General features: G+C 44.3%; 1 protein-coding gene across 1 annotated transcript; it reads right to left on the reverse strand.

Moving 5' to 3' along the window:
* Pis (phosphatidylinositol synthase) lies at window positions 1–11,235 on the reverse strand. Its single transcript, XM_089574808.1, has 6 exons — window positions 11,064–11,235; window positions 10,145–10,279; window positions 7,714–7,867; window positions 5,622–5,703; window positions 3,968–4,049; window positions 1–3,138 (listed from the first exon to the last, which is right to left on the reverse strand). Exons 1-6 carry the CDS (start codon window positions 11,101–11,103, stop codon window positions 2,990–2,992), a joined length of 642 nt encoding a protein of 213 aa, XP_089430934.1. The 5' UTR covers window positions 11,104–11,235; the 3' UTR covers window positions 1–2,989.
* Between the last annotated feature and the right edge of the window lie 6,781 nt (window positions 11,236–18,016).

Consider the following 18,016-nt stretch of genomic DNA (forward strand, 5'->3'; position numbering starts at 1 on the left):
TCTGCAGTTCAAACTTTATTTCACAATGAACAACTTATGCAGGGCAACAATGACAGACAACCATCACAGTAACAATCTGAGGAGTGTTCCTAGGCTCCTCTGTGTGCTACAGAAAAAGAAGTCATTGACACACTGAAGTACTATTGGCAAGTGCAGGTTGTGAAGCCTTCAAGGTGCAACTATTTCACAGCTGTAATTCCATCCCCGCTTTGCTCCTATGTACCAGCATACCATTTTTGGCACCTTGCACCACATCATAAACATTTAGTTTGTATGTAAGCCCTTTGTGCCAGTAATCTTCCAGTACAAAAAGTCTAACACAATGCTGCAACCTACGCTCTGTATATTAAGCAGTCATGATGTACCAACGGCATACAAAGCCTTTGTGCCTGCTATTTCCTCAAACACAATGTACAAAGAATTAACTTTCGGAGAAACCAGTAGTATGAAAGTTGCTGATGTTTCAGAGCTTGCACTATCAAGGTTAGCTTGAGCGCAGGTAATTTAGCACCACAGGTCCACAGAGCAATAGCATGATCACACTATGAACCAAGTTAGTTCATTCAAGAGTGCGTACATTAGTAACCATAAAATGAAAGCTGCACAAGAGTGTAACAATCAAGACAGACACCAGTGGATAGTCTCGCCACATCACTGCACTTAACAATTATGAATGCTGACACGGTTTGTATAGCTTGTGCTAGATGTGGGTGTAGGTTAAAGGCAATAAATATAATACCAGTGCTGTTCTAGCCCATAAAACAAAGCAAGTAGCATTCCCAGTCAATAAGGACCAAGAAAAAATTATGTGACATTGATGGAAAGAAAGCTTACACAGGACCAAAACAAAAATAATTTCACACTAAATATTTGCTTTAAATTAACACTTAACTAATCCGACATTTGCAAAGTGCTACTTGCCAAGTTTGAGGAAGACTAGCAACCAACTTCGGCTAAGTACTTTTGCTAAACCAGCGGTGATATTTTATAAAACTGGAAAGATGGCCAGAAGGTTTCTTGAAACCAACAAAAGCCACACAGGACATGGGCACACATAACACACTACCCAGTAAGCCCACTGGTTTTAGCAGTAGTAGTAGGAAACCTCTGACACCTTGTTGTACACAGCCTAGTCATGCTACACCGTTACAGTGAAGGAACTGAAAAATATGTGCGGCTTTAAAGGTGATTGTGCACAAACAGAATATATGCGCTTCACTACTGTATGCAATCCGTGCAGAACAGCTTTCAAGAACAGATGGAAATATGCATCTCTTTCGAGCCAACTATATAGAGAGGCACTGCGCTCTAGTTATTCCTCTGAGACCGCAGTAAATGCACACTTTCAAACAAAGGGAGAACCTTCATCTGCTCTGTTTTTATGGGATCACGGACACACGTTGTGGACCCACAAGCCGTGAATCACAAAAGCTACAAGCTCCTCATTGACTGCAGCCACCAAAAATTTGGAATGCAGAATGAAGGTATGTGAACGCTTGACAACACTTAGAACTACATGCTGGCTTTTCACAATTTCTGGATGTTCCTTGCTTCCCTCGCTCTAGGAAAAGCAAAGAAGTAAATATTAAAGGCAAGAGGGTACAGACAGACTAGAATGCACACAGGGTCACAAACACTGACACACTAAACTTCACTGCAACGTCTCTTTAAAAAAATGCCCAAAATAAGTAAGCTGCCCAGCTGGAATAAAGCTACAAAACAATGTAAAGCCAAAAACAAGCAAATATGCTTTAAGCAGAAGCTGAAAAACTGGGCTCCATGAAATACAGAAAATTAAACCCGCTTAATAAGCATACCTGCTTGATAGTGTCCTCATAATACTCTGTGCAGGTCAAGCACTGTTAATAGGCATGCCTTTGGCTCTGCACAATTAGAAGGAATGCATGAAAGTTGCACAACATAAAAATAAGGTGACCAAGGCATAGATGGGCACCCATGTCCATGTACAGAAGAAGCTGTGGTTCCAGCTTATTTGCAGCTTAGCTAGTGAGGTGCTTAAATTTTTATTCAACCATCCATCTAAATAATGAGACTCATTGTGCCATCAAACCTGCAGTAAGACAGCTCGTTTTAGTCGCTTCATTTTTACTTCCTACTTTGGAAATGCTAAGCTGTAGCAGTAGGGAGCCACTGAACAATTCCAGCACTTGGCATGCTATGAACAATTACATATCTATGACACAAAAACACAATAATACAAAAAGATGGCCATGTCCCTTCGAGACTGTGCACACTAAACTATTGCCCCATGGGCTGGATAAATTCTATCGAATATAATATAAATTTGGGCAGGAAAGAGGCAAAGTGTGTTTGAAAACTTCACAATGGCTTTCCAGTCTAACACGAGCATGCTGCAGTGCTCGACACGCAACGAAGACGAGTGCAAAACAAGCCTTTCTGACCATTTGCTTGGCAATGCTGTACAATTCATAAAAATAATGCCACATAAAATGCACTAACAGGATCAGGAATACAAAACAGCTGATGCAGCAGCACATGAGTGGTTGCAAGTGAGTTTCACCATTCAAATGAAGTAACAATGAAAGTACCATAGTTTGGCGTCACAATTATAACACAGCCGTTCCGCATCTATAGCGTGATGTTGTTGTTCGCAGTATTTTTGACACTGCTTTGTACGCAGTATTCATGCAACAAGCTTCTCATCGCTCTCTTTGGTGGCAGTAAGGTTCGTGACAAAGCTTAAAATTAGAAAACAAATCAGAACAGGGCACAAACATCAGGGCCTTCGTGCCACTACTAGAGCTTTCGAGGTGCTTGCGAAAGTCAATACTGAACAACAATAAATGGTGACGAGAATTTAGCAACAAGTTCGTCGAGTCGGTACCAAAATATGGCAAGGCCGAGCAAACTGTGGTTAACGTGGGCGTTTCTTCTTGGCAGCATGGCTTCCAGACATGACCGTTTCCAAGCTGTGGTGGCATCAACGCGTCGGTTGGAAAATGGCGGCTCACTCGTTGTGCCTACTTCGCTCACTGACGTCAATGGCACCGAGGTTCACAGCAGCAATTTGCATTTGCAGCAGACTGACCAGTGTCTTGGCGATGGCTATGGGGGCGCTGACGAGGGTCATCAGTCTGAAGAGACCCATTCCAAGCACTGGAAAGGACACAAAACCATGAAGGTCAAGGTCCTGCCACAGGACATCAGCACATAGGCGTAGAAGCTTCCCCACTGGGGTGAGCTCGAGCAGATGACCAGAGAGCAACACACGAACAAGAGGTAGCAATGGAGTTGCACGTTGCGGACACATCTGGTGATGTAATATGCAAGTCTCCCATGCTATGCTTCCCTATGGGAGTGATAGCAAAATGGAGTAATTGGACAGGCCTCAAACTGTCTCCGCTCACTGCTAAAAGCTTAATGCTGTGTGGTAAGGAACAGCACCACAAGCACCAGTGCATGGGCACAAGTGTCCCCTTGGCCACATCAGATGTCGCCAACATTTGAGGGGTGCTCAGCCATCTGCAACATTACTACAGAGTTTCCACTGCTGTGCATTCTTTACAAATACTGTGCAGCTTTTGTGTCAACCGTCACATCTAGCAGACTTAGAGCAGCATACACAATGAAAAGTAAAGTGCATAAGTAAGATTACAATTGCAAAGTGCCCTAAACCTTGAAAACTGAACTGCCCAGTAATTATTAGTTTGCTGCGTTCCACTTTTACACATTCTCGTACTTATTTACAGCACTGAACATAAGGCTGAGGGATACAGAACTGAAATAAAATTAAACAAATTTGGCTTAGTTTTTGCATCATCCAACTTGTTCCTGCAATGCTTTTGATAAGACTACTACATACAAATTTCCAAAATTGAGCTGCCAGCTCACCATGGTTCATTTAGCTGAAACAGCTATCCTTCATGTGTGCGGCATTGAGGTCAGACGGATGCTGACAGACAAGTCGGACCAAAGTTGTGCTCACCTACGGGACCTTCAGTGAAGTGCAGCAGGTAGAGGCCCCCATAGAATGCTTCATTTCCCACACACATTGAGAACAGGATAGGCTGGAATGAAAAAAAAATATCTTTAGCTAACATCAGTGACACTTCTGGAGGAATTACTTTTTGTTTACAATTGTTCCCCGATGAGTGTATTGTGTACAAAAAAATTGTTGCATGGTATGCAAAACGGCAAATGGAACTAAATTTCAAAAAGTGTGTCCCTCTGTCCTTCACAAAAAGAAAGAAAAAACAGATGCTTGTTAGGTATTTCTTGGACACTAACACTGTTGATCAAATATATAAATATTTGAGTGTGACGTTTTCAGCTGACCGTTCATTGAATGCCCATGTAAATGCTGTAGTTCTAAAAGCAGCCAGAGTGCAAAATATCATTCAGAATAACCTGCAATCTGCACCACACTACCTTAAAAAAAAAAAAAAAGTAAATGCTTCTGTTTCCTTGGTTTGACTGTTTATAGAGCATGCATGTTGTGTTTGGGAACCACTCCAGAAAACCCCGATTGATCAAATTGAGTGAATACAGAATAGAGTGCAAAGGTTCATCCTAAGGTGGCACTGTTGAGAAGAAAGCTGTACAAAGTGAGTTGGAAGTGAGTTGGTATTTGTCAAAAAACTACATCTGAAATTGTTATTCTGAGTATTACACAAGACTGGAATTAAAGATATTTACATAGAGCAACTGCATCACATATCTAAACGAACTGATCACAACCACAAAATTCGAGACTGCTAGACTAGGACTAATTATCTTCGTGCCAATTCATTTCTTGTGCGAACTGTGACAGAGTAGAACCAAGTGACTGGTAACCAAGTGTGCGGTATTAATGATTTGTTCTTTGCTATGCTGTAAATCTATCTCTTAATGTGCCCTGGGCAAAGCAGGGTATTTCTAAATAAAGAAAAAATATATAATCTTTCCTGAGGGCATTCATGCAAAAAGAAAGCGGATTAGTTACAAGCGAAGAAAAAAATACACTACTGCAAACAACAAAGAAATGCACTAAACAACCTCTGCACTGTACTCAAAAAATGAGTTGATCTGCCTGAGGGAAAGGACTGCTAACAAAGTTATGAACAGCATGGTCATTAAGTGGCTTTGACAGGAGCCAAAATAATATGCACTGCTCTCTTGTAAAACCAATATGTTACCATTTAATATAAAAAATACCTGACCACTCTGTTTAGCTTAATCATTTACCATCATATGGTACAGTCCCCCATGAGATAGGTCATGCTCCTCAGCAGACAGCCAGTGAGAGAACAGTGAGCAAGCACCACTAAAAAAAAAAAAAATTTACCTTTGTTCTTAAGCTTCTTGCAATTAAAATGTGTACTTCAAATGCTAGAGGGTAATTAATAATTCTCATGCTTGGCCTGTATCACATCTCTCATGCTCAGCTGACTGCCCATCCACCGTCCTCTGAATCGCACACAAGACAGCACTTAATACAAGGACACGAGCACAAGGGCGAGCTAAAAAGCATTTTGAGCCCCTCAAATAAATGAAGGCTGATGTTTGGCCATCCACAGGCAGTGTGTAGGAGAAATGGCAACTTTTAAAAATGAAGTTCCTGTTGCAAACAGTCCATAATAGAAGAGTCACAAGCAATGTACCTTGTTGGTGTAGTACAGCTTCATGATGGGATTGTCAGCAGAGTCCAAGTTCTTGTGATTGTCCTTTCCAGACAGGAGGGATCTAAAAAATTTTTTCAAAATATACAAGCTTCATAAGCAATAATGGGCCCTTTAATATGGGGCTATATTTACCAAAGATCTTGGTAATGTTGGTTAAAGAAAATACTGCCACCCATGAGGCAAATACAAAAGTGACAATGACCCTCCTCTGAAGCAAACATGGTAAGAGAACATTAGTCTTTTTATTAGTGCAATAAGCTCAGCACTCTTCAACTACTGGCACTGGTGACTCAGCATTTCAGGTAACGGAAAGAATTAAGCCAAATAGAACTTCATTAATAACATGCATATCAATGATGTATGGAGGCATACTGGCTTAGCCAACCAAAATTTTCATCAAAACACTGTATAGGTGTACAGACAGATTTTGCAAGTCTCATAAAAAAAAGCGACAATCTGCAACAACAAGAATTGCCTGCAGAGCTTCAGTATGTTTTCAGCAAGGATATGCTTTTGTGCAAAGGTAACGAAAACCACACAGCGATCTTAGCACTGTATGACATAGCAAGCGTGAAAACCAATTTGCTTCTGGATAATCACACACAGTAACCAAGTCGCTCGTGTTACATTTCTACATAAGCGATAGGGCATTCTTTCTTTGTAAAAAAGTAATGAGCACAGACCATGTCAAATTATATTTAACATGATGCTATTACAGTCAAGCCAAGTTATATCAAATATAAAACAAGAAAAGAAATAGCTACCACAAGAAATTTTATGCACAGGGACAAAGTGTTTATGCAATACTTCTCATTATGTCTTGTACAGTTCAAAAAGCAATAATTACTTCTCATTTTATGTCTTGTCATTCATTACAAGCAATAGTTTAATGCAGTTGGGTTCGACTGCATTCTCTCTGTGCAGACAAAGTCAATATCTCCACCTAATGTGGAATCAGAAAAACACGGCTCTTAAAGGGACACTGAGGAGAAATTGAAGTTGGCTTGTATCGACAGAATACCAGCTCCTGATTACAAAAACGCCACTCATACTGACAACAAAGCTCTTGTAACGTAGAAAAGAGCAAGAACCAAAATACAGGTATCGCCGCCACAGGCCAAACTCGCAAGTACAAGCGTGATGAGATCATAGAACAAAACAGTGTTGCTAGAACGAATGGTTCTAGCAACACCAGGAACCGAGAAACCATGCATCACTGAGGCGCAGCCAATGCATGCGCAAATCTCCTTGACGTCGCCAGATGGCGCCACGTGCCCGGCTGCTACGCGCGCTCCTGAAGCATCGGGACAAATCAGCGCCCATTTTCCGGCGGTAGGCGGGCTCCCGGTATTCCGCTAGCGGTAACAAGGTACACGGTATGCTAAAGGTGTCTATTTGTGAGAACTTCGTTGACGACTTCGAGAACGAGATCCATCGTAACGCTGGCAAAACGCCAGTGCAAACGCAATCGAAGCGACTGTAGCGACGGCCGCAATAGCCGATAGATGCCTTCAACGTGCGGCCGGCGGTAGCTTTCTTTTCGGCTGCTGCTAGGCCGCACTGCTGGCAGCCAGAAATCACGGAGTCTGCGTTACGTCATGTGCACGTCATGTTTCACGTCTCTTAGTCCTCTGTCGTCATAGACGAATCCCAAGTTTGAATCAGAGCGGCGGGAAAAACTTTTTCAACTTCGAATCCAAATTTCTTAGAAATAAATGCATCTTTCGCTGCCGGCCAAGTGGCAACAAAGCCATGACATGCCGAACTATCGGATTTTACTATAAAAAAAATATTAATAGTGCTCTCCTCAGTGTCCCTTTAAGATGTTTCCTGCACAACATTTCAGCATAAGAGACAAAGAAGCTGAATAAGGTGAGTCACCACAGAACACACTTACTTTGCCCAAGCATATGACAGAAAGAGTATTTTTCATGGATAAAATACACAGCACGCTGAAGAAAGGAAAGAGGCACACCCACACCAGCATGGTGTATTATGTAAACAGTGTAAGTCATCATGCAGCTTGGGCTTTCAAGAGAGAGACTTATGTCTTCAGATGGGGAACACTCACGTGTGCAGGTGCAGCCAGTGGCTGGCGATGTCAATGGCCATGCTCAGCTGGAACCAGAAGGTGTAGCCAGGGTAGAACTGTGCCAACACCACCAGCAGGCACATGGTGCCACACCGGTCCGTGAGCTGGTCGAGCATGGCACCAAACTTGGTGCCTGTGTGCAGAGAATGTGCAACAGCTGTCCTTGCATACGAAACATTCATATACAGTGCAGAACAGCCTGAACACAAAAGTCTGCACTCCTCCTCCCCACCCCCAAAAAAGGAAAACGTCAACATTTTCAACAGCATTTCCAACTTGAAAGTTTAGCGGTGCATTAAATCTGGTCGTGTATGTTTGTCATTGTGACAACCTTAGCCTACACATTACGAAACAAACTTTTTTAGCCCTTGTGCTTAAGAAAGAAAGGAAGCATGGAGTTTGTAAACTAGAAATGATGAATGGCGATATTTCTAGCATCACAAAGTGCAGAGAGTAACGCGCTGTTTACTAAGTAACCTAGCGAAAATTCTAATACAAGGTTATATTGCCCTAATAAATTTTTCTTTATTTGCTGTATAGGTCACTTATTGGTTTGATATGGGTTTGAATTAGTCTCAGAGGGCACAACATGTACAATTCAGAACAAATAGAGCACAAATTTTTTTACATCAGCGATTATTGCAATCTTCAATTACCAGAACTACACAGGCAAACCAGCTCACTTTTACGCAACACATAATGAACATCTAGTCATAACATTTGTTTGTTTCCTGATCAACAACTCACAACCAGTACATATCGCTGCACTGTTAAGAGAGACAAAAAAAGCCCAGCAAAGGCAGCCTATTTATAAATATAAATGTATAAGTCTTGTGCTTTGCATGTTCTTATGACATTGCACGAGAATGGTTTGGTTTATGGGGTTTAACGTCCCAAAGCGACTAAGGCTATGAGAGACGCCGTAGTGGAGGGCTCCGGAAATTTCGACCACCTGGGGTTCTTTAACGTGCATTGACATCGCACAGTACACGGGCCTCGAATTTCTCCTCCAAACAAATTCCACCGCCGCGGCCGGGATCGAACCCGCGTCTTTCGGGCCAGCAGCCGAGCACCATAGCCACTGAGCCACCGCGGCGGCTATTGCACGAGAATGTGCCAGAACATTTGTAATGGGGCTATAGTGCAGAGCAGGGAGCGGTTGGTGGGAAGAGGAACAAAATTTTTGGCTAGCATGGTGGGATTGCTCCTTATCAAGGTCGTGAAAGCTTCACGTTGTTGCTGACTAGGAAGATGACGAAGCGGGCAGTGATGCAGGCAGAGCGTTCACACTAGGCTAGCAGCCTAGCACAAAGCTTACTAGCCAGCAGCATGTTGCTTACCAGCCACAACTAAATGCAGGCACTGAGGCATTTAAAGCACTCGTTGGTGAACAAAAGCACCTGACAGTGGACTGTCGCAGCATTCTCAAAGGACAATACTGTATGCACACTTCAAACGGAGACCCCTGTCACTGTGATTTCCCTGCAAATGCTACTCTCAGCATTAGGACATCAAATAGCTTATCAGATTTTTTATTTCACGCATTTTTTGTTAGGCTCATTGCCCATTAGTCGTCGACAAGCAAATAAGCTATTCTGCTATTACAATTTTTGACAAGATAGAGGTGTAGCAGATCACTAGTCAATGGTAGCTGGTTGATACATACATCTATTATGGCAAGCCATGCTCTCGTGAATCCTTCAGTAGTTTATCTCTTTATACAACACTGGGATATGCTTCAAGTGTCGGAAAATGGAAAAGAGAGCATAAAGGTACCATATTTTTGAGTGCTTTATACTAGAAGATGAGCAAATAAACCATTCAGCATGTTTTTACCTTTTGCCAACAGGCCTCCTTGGTGTTATGTGTGTTTTTACAAGTGTCAACTACCTAATAATACTTCTTAAAGAAATTTTTATTTGTACTGCAAGTTATAAGTCCAAAAGACTAAAGTACAGATGTGTATCACAAATGAGGTATTTTTATAAAGTAATTGGTACAACTGTGCACCCCTTTTCTATACAAAATCAATGGTCTAAAAAGCTTTAAAGTTATGTCATTCAATTCCCAGAGTCATTCTGAGAACAATTTTATTATTTGTGTGCGTGTAAGACATACAGATTGTGCTTTATAAAGGGTTAAGCTGCACGCAAATGACTTGCTAGGGCAGCCAGTTTATCTTAACCAACAGTCTGCCACATGTAAACTTTTAAACAAGGGCCAACAAATCCATTACTTATTACATTCGCCGTAGTGGATTTTGGCCGCAGAAAATGCTAGTTGTGTCACTTCAGTATGAAGCACAAATGAACAAGAACAAGAAGATGATGCTGATGACCTGCAAAGGTAGTGTAGCAGTTCCAATATAAGTACTTTGTAGGTGATGAGACATCTACATGTGCTTTCTTACTTTGGTTGAACATCCTTGCAGCGTGCCCATCAATGCAATCCAGAAATGCACTGACTCCATAGCAGATAGACGCAGCAAGACAGTGTGTGGGCATGAAGTAAAATGACAGGATCGCCAATATGATGCGGCCATATCCTGCGAGGTAAAAAATGAATTCAGTTGAACAGGAACTGCTCATTCATGACATCCACATGCAACTAGAACTCTTTTCTCTTCACTGTACATATCAGCTGCAAAGGTTGCAGCAATTCCTTTGACAAAGTACAGCACAGGTCTTTACTTATCAGCCTTTTTTTTTTTCTAACGCTGAAGACATCAGGCTGCTTGAATGAACAGCAGCAGAAACAGCATGGCTTAATGGGCACAAGAGTAACAGCAATAGTAACTGCAAAATCCGGGACGACATACATGCCAGTGACAGATATGTAGAAAACCTCTAAACAGTGAGTGGAGACAAACCTAAATATAGTACATAATAACGCTGGTCAACGCGAGAGGCACGAGGCGCGCAGCCTGATGGCATAATGAGATTACAGCTGGCGAGCGCAATAAATATTGAAGCTATATAAGTTACCGCAATGAAAGAAACAGGCATTATATTTTGAACACTGTCAAGATACGAACACGACTACAATAGAGAGGAAATGCCTTCCTTCTTCATTTTTCTGGCGCCTTTCATGTTTCCGACACTCGTTCGCATCAATTACTTAACCAACAGCAAATGGAATAAGTGTCCCATATCACAACTATACATCCGCACCCTCTAGTCTGCCCGAACTTCTGATTACATATTAGTTGCTTGAAATTCAAGTCATAGATTGCAGAGAACGGGGCACTTCAGAACTCTCACATTTGTGCGATAAGCTCAAACTGGTCGCTACTCAATCGCAAACGTCAAGTTTCCGAGGTTTTTACGTACCGATGATATTCGGAACGAAGAGGAAAATATTCTCAGTCATCTTTGAAGCGTTGCAGAAGCACAATAGACGCAAGGAAGTGACACTTCACCGAGCTCTACGGTGGAGCGACAAGAATGCTAAATGCGAAACGAAAGTGCAGCGGTACAACGCCGCAAGCGCAAGCAGCAGTGGCCGCCCAGTGTGGCCGAGTTGGAAAGCGAAACAGTAACAAAACTGCAGCCGCACAAAACGCACAAATAATGATTTCCAATACACTTAAAAAATATTTATCACAAAATTGATAGTAAGTGAAACAAAAGTAATTTATACTAAATTTACGCGCAGAATTGACATGCGGAAAAGCTCTTTCTTTCTCTCTCTACTTTTTTTTTTTTTTTGAGGAGCGCCAAGTTTGACGTCTAGAAAAAACCGATAGACAAGATACTCACGAACCTTGAAATCTAAAGCGTAAAGGAAGATAAATTAATAAAAGGCTTACTTGCTGTTAGTTCCTTAATTTATATAAACTGACATGAACAGTCCACGATCAGTACGATGTACTGGGTGTTGCTATAGCCGGACAGTTACGGTCAAGGAGAGTTCAAGAAAACAGGCAGCCATATTTAGTTCGTTTTAGCCTATGGTTTTAGCGCCACTCGGATTTCTTGCAATCAATTTTATATGTGCTGTGATCTAATGCTAAGGCCAGCACTGCACACACAGAAATAGAGTCAAGGATGTTGGCGAGATCCCAACGGCCTAACGAACACGTCACTACATGTTTTGTCTCCGCTCGAACCTTAAAAATTGGCGAGTGTCCATGCAAGAAAACGCACTGTGTCGCGGGAAAGCTCGGCCGGTGTCTACTTTGCTACAATGACGGAGGATAAACGCTGAACCTCATTTCTTTCGCTTTTCTTTTTTATCAATAATTTGCCAGTTCCTGTCGGCAAGCACGCGAAAAAAAAAAAGTGAGTACCGTTCATGTTGTCGCTCGCCTTTTATCATTTCATTATTGGCCTGTTGCCGATAGCTGGGTTTAAATTCATTTATTTTCATTTTTAATCGTGTTATGAAACATCGCCGCCACACAATGAAGATCCTACGAATGCCACAGTCTAAGCAACCAAGTTTCGGAATCTACCAACTCAGCCATCAGCAGCGCCTATCTGTAAATATAATCATTCTCATCATCATCTGTAAACATGATGTCTGAAAATATCTTGTTTGCTTTCGTGTCACTCGCCGCCCCACGCGCGAACGCTCAGGATGCTTGTACGCCATTCGTCAAAAAATATACAGAACATTGCCTCTGTGCCCCGTATTGGGTCACAGTAGCAGGTTCCAGCTTCTGAACGGGTGAAGACCCTAGGCTCCGTCCACGCTCTAGAGATATGGGTCGCTGGCGATGCAGAAAGAACCCCTCCGCAGGGTCCAGTAGCAAACCTGGCATCCTATACATTCCTAGAAAGGCTGCGAATTATTTTGGGGACATCCTTTTGCACACGGACGCGTGTGAATAGACGGAGGGGTGGGTGAGGAGGAAGGAATCCCTTGGCAGGCCTAATCATGCCCACATGAACCCGTGAACACACGCTGTGCGCAAAATAAATTACAACATCCTCCTCCCTAAACATGTCCGACTCACTGCATTGTACTTTCTTTCTGCCCATGAGCCGCACGCACCTCACAGACCACATCCCCTCATGCGTTAAAGGCACCGACCTCTGACCAAAATGTGTCATGAGAATATGACGGAAATGAAAACATCATGCTTTATATTGTAAGAACTGAGCACTGCAGTAGAAAAGAAACGAGGATTTATAATTTTAATTTGACATTGAAAATCGCATAAAAAGCCATCTTGTCGGTGAACCTCACCATTGTCAGTGCAGCCCACCACGTGCACACATCTCGATAAAATATCGCGTATTTGTTTTAAGTACAGAGTGTTTTTTTTTATTACTTTCTGGAATGTTCGTCATGCTCTACTATAGTTTACGCTCTCATCAGTGAGCCCTTTGAGGATAAACAACGCGCCCTTCGCATCGTCCACCATGTGCTTTTAGCTTTTATCACTAGGTGACGCCACAGTGTTTTACATTTCTTGTATGGAGCTGCTACCACGGTCCATTAAAGCTTTCGTCGACGAGGACTACATTGCTGCGCTGTAACAGCTTGGCATCAGCTTGGGGTGAGGATACTAAAATGGATACAACTATATACTAAAACTTCCTGATGCCCCTAATGAATACATTCAGCAATTCGGAGAAGCAGTCCAGCAAGGTAGACAAAAAAAAATTTCCCCCTTCCTCTCGAAGTGACCGTCAGATGTAATTGGGTGGCTGTCAAAGAGGAAATGGATTTACAGACAGACTTTTTTTGGAAGCATAGTATTGATCCATTTTTTTTTATCTGCGATCAAAGTTTTTAACGAACTATACGGACGTTTACTCTTGTGGTAATGGGAATTTCAGTGACAGCAGGGGTGGTGCGAAGTGCTGACGCCATTCCGAGTGCTTAATTGTAATTCCTGAGTAGGTGTGTGGGGTGAGGGTTTAGGATAACCGTGCGTCACACACTGTCACGTCCAGTCGCTCACCAATCCAACCGCATAAGGCGGGCGTCCGATGTGACAGGCGCATTGAGGGAAACATTTCCAGGGGAGAATTAATCAGCGCCGCCAGCTGCACATGTCGCATCTATCCCGGTGCATCGCCGAATTCGTAATATTGGATGATTTCCTTGAAGGTAAAAGCCGGATTGGGGTCGGAGTCCGCATCGGGGGGACGTGAGGGCGATGCCCGGAGAGTGAGCGCGCGGGCAGCGGCGTCGGCCGCTTCGTTGCCCTCGAGACCCGTGTGCGCGGGAGTCCATACTACTATTGTGCGGAACGCGGGATCCCCGAGATAATTGCTATTCTGAAGTATTCGGTATGCCAAATAGGGAATAAAGCCCCTTTCGATGTTCCTGCAGGCCCCTCGTGAGTCGGTAATGATGACCCGCGAGTCCTGATCGGCGGTGGCGAGCGCGATTACCACCTCTTCCGCATGAGTAATGTCTTGTGCTTTGAATGTCAGGCTGTTCACTGCGGTGTTTTGATGGACGACTGCGGCTGTGTAGTGTACGAACCCCCATGGTGTGGGCCGGTGGCGTCCGTGTAAAATACTCCGCGTTTGTTTCCATAGTAGCGTGAGCGAACTTTAAGGCGCCTGCAGACAGGTGCTCTACTCTGTCCTGCAATCTTAAAACATTACGATCCTAACACGGACGGGCGATGCCCGCACTGTGGGGAGACCTGTGATATCTTCCACATGGTGTGGGCATGTACTCAAAATCCCCACCTCCCCCCTTCCCCAACCCCTTCCAGAGAGGCATGGGAGACTGCCCTCCTCAACTGCTCCTCGCTTGAGTCCCAAAGGGCTCTGGTGAAACGGGCGAGAGACGGGACATTGTCATGCGGTGTCCCGGACTAGGGACGCCGACCATGTAGCGGGGCCACTCTGTGGCTCCCAAACTCTATTTGAGCAATTAAAAGTTTTCACCACCACCACCCGCGTGAGGCGCCGGCCACTATGGTCGTCTCGTGTCATGTTGGCCGGAAGAGGGCGTACGTGCAGGGCGTATATCCAGATTTCGGGAATGCGCACGCGCTCTTCCGTCAGTGTTGGATGTTGAATGTGAAGTCGGGCAAGCAGGCGGCGACCCGACGGCGTCTTTGAGAGTCTTGTGTAGTGGTTTGTCAAGTGTGCTTCTCGGAGCTCCACGAAGGTGTTGACCATCCCCAGACCCAGGAGGCGCTGGTTGGACGTTGTGACCGGCAGGTTGAGAGCACGCTTGTAGATCTTACGGATAACCACCTCAAGGGCTTGCTCGTCACATTTGCGAAGGTGGAGGTAAAGAGTCGAGTACAAGACTCGACTGGTTACGAATGCGTGCGCCAGCCGCAAGGCATCTTTGCACCGTAACCCCCCGCGGTTATTGGAAACCCGGCGGATCATGCGGCTCACCTGGTCCCCCACCTTGCGCAATTTGGCCAGTGTTGTGTCGACACGGCGGTGTTTATTGATAAAGAGACCCAGTACTCTTCACACTTGTCTTGAGTGCTCGGACGGTATGCTGCGGAGCAAATGAAGAGAAATCTTTTCGCAGCTGCTTTGCTAACGGTAAGGCGCTGGTGCCTGTGCGTTCACGTCTCTATTCAGCTGCTCTCGAGCGAAAGCATTATCAGTGAAAGTCAATATCTGCTTCTTAATTTCTCCTCATTCCCCCGGAACGGCACCTTTCCAGCGCTCTAGACAAGTGTGATCGACACTGTAATCACAGAGACCATGCCTACAGATCAGCTGCTTTGTAAAATGACCATCCACATCATTTCAGGGGCCCGTAAATGAAATAAAACACTGGCCATATGAAACGTCCACCCCACTCCTCCTCAATCGCCACATCCAAGAGCTGCCCACGAATCCGCCACTTGCATATCAAGCCTCCTTTGTACCACGGCCGCTTTCGAGCGCGATCCGCTAACTGCATTGCTCCTAGACCCGTTCTGCACGTTCTCGCTTTAGTAGAGGCAGCCGGGGTGCCCGCATGTAGCGCTTTCTTTTTCCTTTTCCCTTTGTTCCAGTTTATGAAGCAGCAAAGCGTTATACACAATCCTGGAGCAGCCGTATAGGCAGTCTGCCGCTGGGTGGTACACGGATGCGGGCCACGTGGGGACCGTGTTAAGTCACGCACTTCCAGTTAAAACCCACGCTATACGCCTTCCTCGTGCTGCCGACTCCCGCGAACATCTGCGAGGGGCAGTATAGTAACCAGAAGGCGGCCGGAGGGAAAGCCACGCGGCTAAATGGAGACGGGACCCATTTGGCGAAGCTCCGCCGCTCAGAGACGAGAGAGTACGGCAGCGTGCGCACTCAGGGCGCGAGAAAACGTCGCCCGCCTGAAGAAAACAAAAAAGAAAAAAAAAGCGCTCTTAGGACCCAGTAACGATAGAAACAAGAAGGAAGAAAGGAAAAAAAAGAGAAGAGAGAGAAATACTGAAAGAAAGAGGGACACGGAGAACAACAACAATTCAGGGGAAGTACGCAGGCGTGGTTTCTTACAAAAAGAAAAAAATAATGCGGTTTTTGGTGTAGGTGATTCACCGGATCCCCGAGGGGGGCCCGCTTCTCTCTAACGACTTCGTCTGTCTCTCTTTCAAGGGGTATTACACTGCACTTACTCGTAGACTTGTCATGGATCTCGCCAAGGAAATCAGCGAAAACAGATATGCAAATACCCGTGCAAAACCCGATCATATACCTCCCGCTTAGATGTATGCGGGGCGTTCCAGATATAACCCGAGTGAAAGTAACGAAACTGGCGTAATCTCGAGGCAGGGAAACTGTAGCACAGCTGGCGACTGCTCTATAGGAGGAAAAGAAGCATCTCACACTTCACATGTAAATAATTTACTAGCAAAAGTTAATTACTATATTAATTTTATTTCATTGTTTGAGCGCTCTTCTTCGGGTTCGTAACCACCTTCTTTCTGAAATGCATTCGGGCGAAAAAAAGATCACGAAAAAAAAATAATCTAATTCGTCAACTACAGGACCATGTTGATGAACTTCCAAAGTTTGGGCAAAAAGAGCTTTCTTTATTACACATATACCAGTTTTAACTCCTCTTATTGGGGGCGGTGAATACTCCAATTCGTGCACAGGATTCAATAGAATCAGGCTAAAAACACTACACCCTCCTCTCTCCATCAGTCACAATTAGACTCAAAGCAATAACTTCTTTGTTGAGATCTGACATTGAATACGATGTGCTTTAGAAGCAACAAGTGGCCAAGTGGTTTGCATACACCTCGTATGTTGGAGGCGCGGCGTTCGATGCTCAGTGCATGGTGCCAGTTATTCACTGGTTTTCCTTTCGGCGCAAGCTTTCCCCTGGCCTGGTACACGTCTTCCTCTCTCTTTATTTTATGTTACTTCTATATTTTCTGAGAGGACCAATAAAATGGTAAAAGGTTTTTTGACCTATCCTTGTGTAGACTGAAACACGTTGTCTCATGACGCTCTTTGGCTAAAGCTGCCCTTGCACCACTGAAAGTTATCATCATAATTCAGAAGTGAGAAGCCTGTTAGACCATTGCACATGATTTGTTGCCCTCCCCCCTCCTGTTAAATCTTCAAAAACAGCTCAACTTCTTCCCCATGAAGGGTGGAACATCGCCGAGCTCATCGCAACCTTAAGGTTGCGAATCACTTATCGTGATTTATTCAGTACTTCTGGCCACATGGCGCTGTCTTTTTTGCCATCCTCAGCGGCAGATATTTGCTCAAGGTTCATTGTTACAACAGCCAGGCCATGACTCTCGGTATTGAGGGGCACAACCGTTCAACGACATGCTCTTCTGATTAGCCCCCCCCCCCCCTCCCCCACTTTTTCTTCTTCTTCTGTCTCTCTTCACATACGGGAAATTTCTTCGGCGTTTCTTCTTAGCATTAGGCAACTCTTTGGGAAAAACAAGTGTGGTGCTTAAGGCTGCCACCAATAAGCAGCTGTAAGAGCTGACATGTAGCTTCTGACGAGGAAGTGGACGATGGCAAGGTAACATTTTATTGCTCGCTAATTTAAAAGCAACCCAAGCCGTGCACTCACACCAATCTTAATTGCCGATGGAAAGTCCCTTCTTACGTGCACGCCATAGGGGGCAGCCCGTTACAGTCGCACGTTACCCAGCACGCTTCAATGAACGACGCATACTTTTAATCTGAAGAATTCACTGAGAACCCCGGCGTGCAAATATCGCTGTTGGGATGTCATAGTCGCCATTAGTTTTGCAATGCAATCTTTAGAGTGCTTCTGATGCGACGTTATTTTATCACGGAAGCAGTGCTATTGTCGGTCTACAAAAACGCCTGTCTGGGTGGCCGAGGCACCCACCGGCCACCTCTCCACCACAACAACCTAATAAGGAGCT

This window comes from Amblyomma mixtum, chromosome 2, assembly GCF_055824585.1.
Source record: "Amblyomma mixtum isolate Tamu chromosome 2, ASM5582458v1, whole genome shotgun sequence".
NCBI classification, from domain to species: domain Eukaryota; kingdom Metazoa; phylum Arthropoda; class Arachnida; order Ixodida; family Ixodidae; genus Amblyomma; species Amblyomma mixtum.

What these genes read in the sequence shown, in the direction of transcription:
- Pis (XM_089574808.1), bottom strand. Translation starts at nt 11,103, where the DNA reads ATGACTGAGAATATTTTCCTCTTCGTTCCGAATATCATCG. An exon ending in CTTCGTTCCGAATATCATCG is followed by an intron (nt 10,280 to 11,063) that starts GTACGTAAAAAC and finishes TTTACCTCGCAG; the next exon opens with GATATGGCCGCATCATATTG. An exon ending in CACTGGCTGCACCTGCACAC is followed by an intron (nt 5,704 to 7,713) that starts GTGAGTGTTCCC and finishes AAAATTTTTTAG; the next exon opens with ATCCCTCCTGTCTGGAAAGG.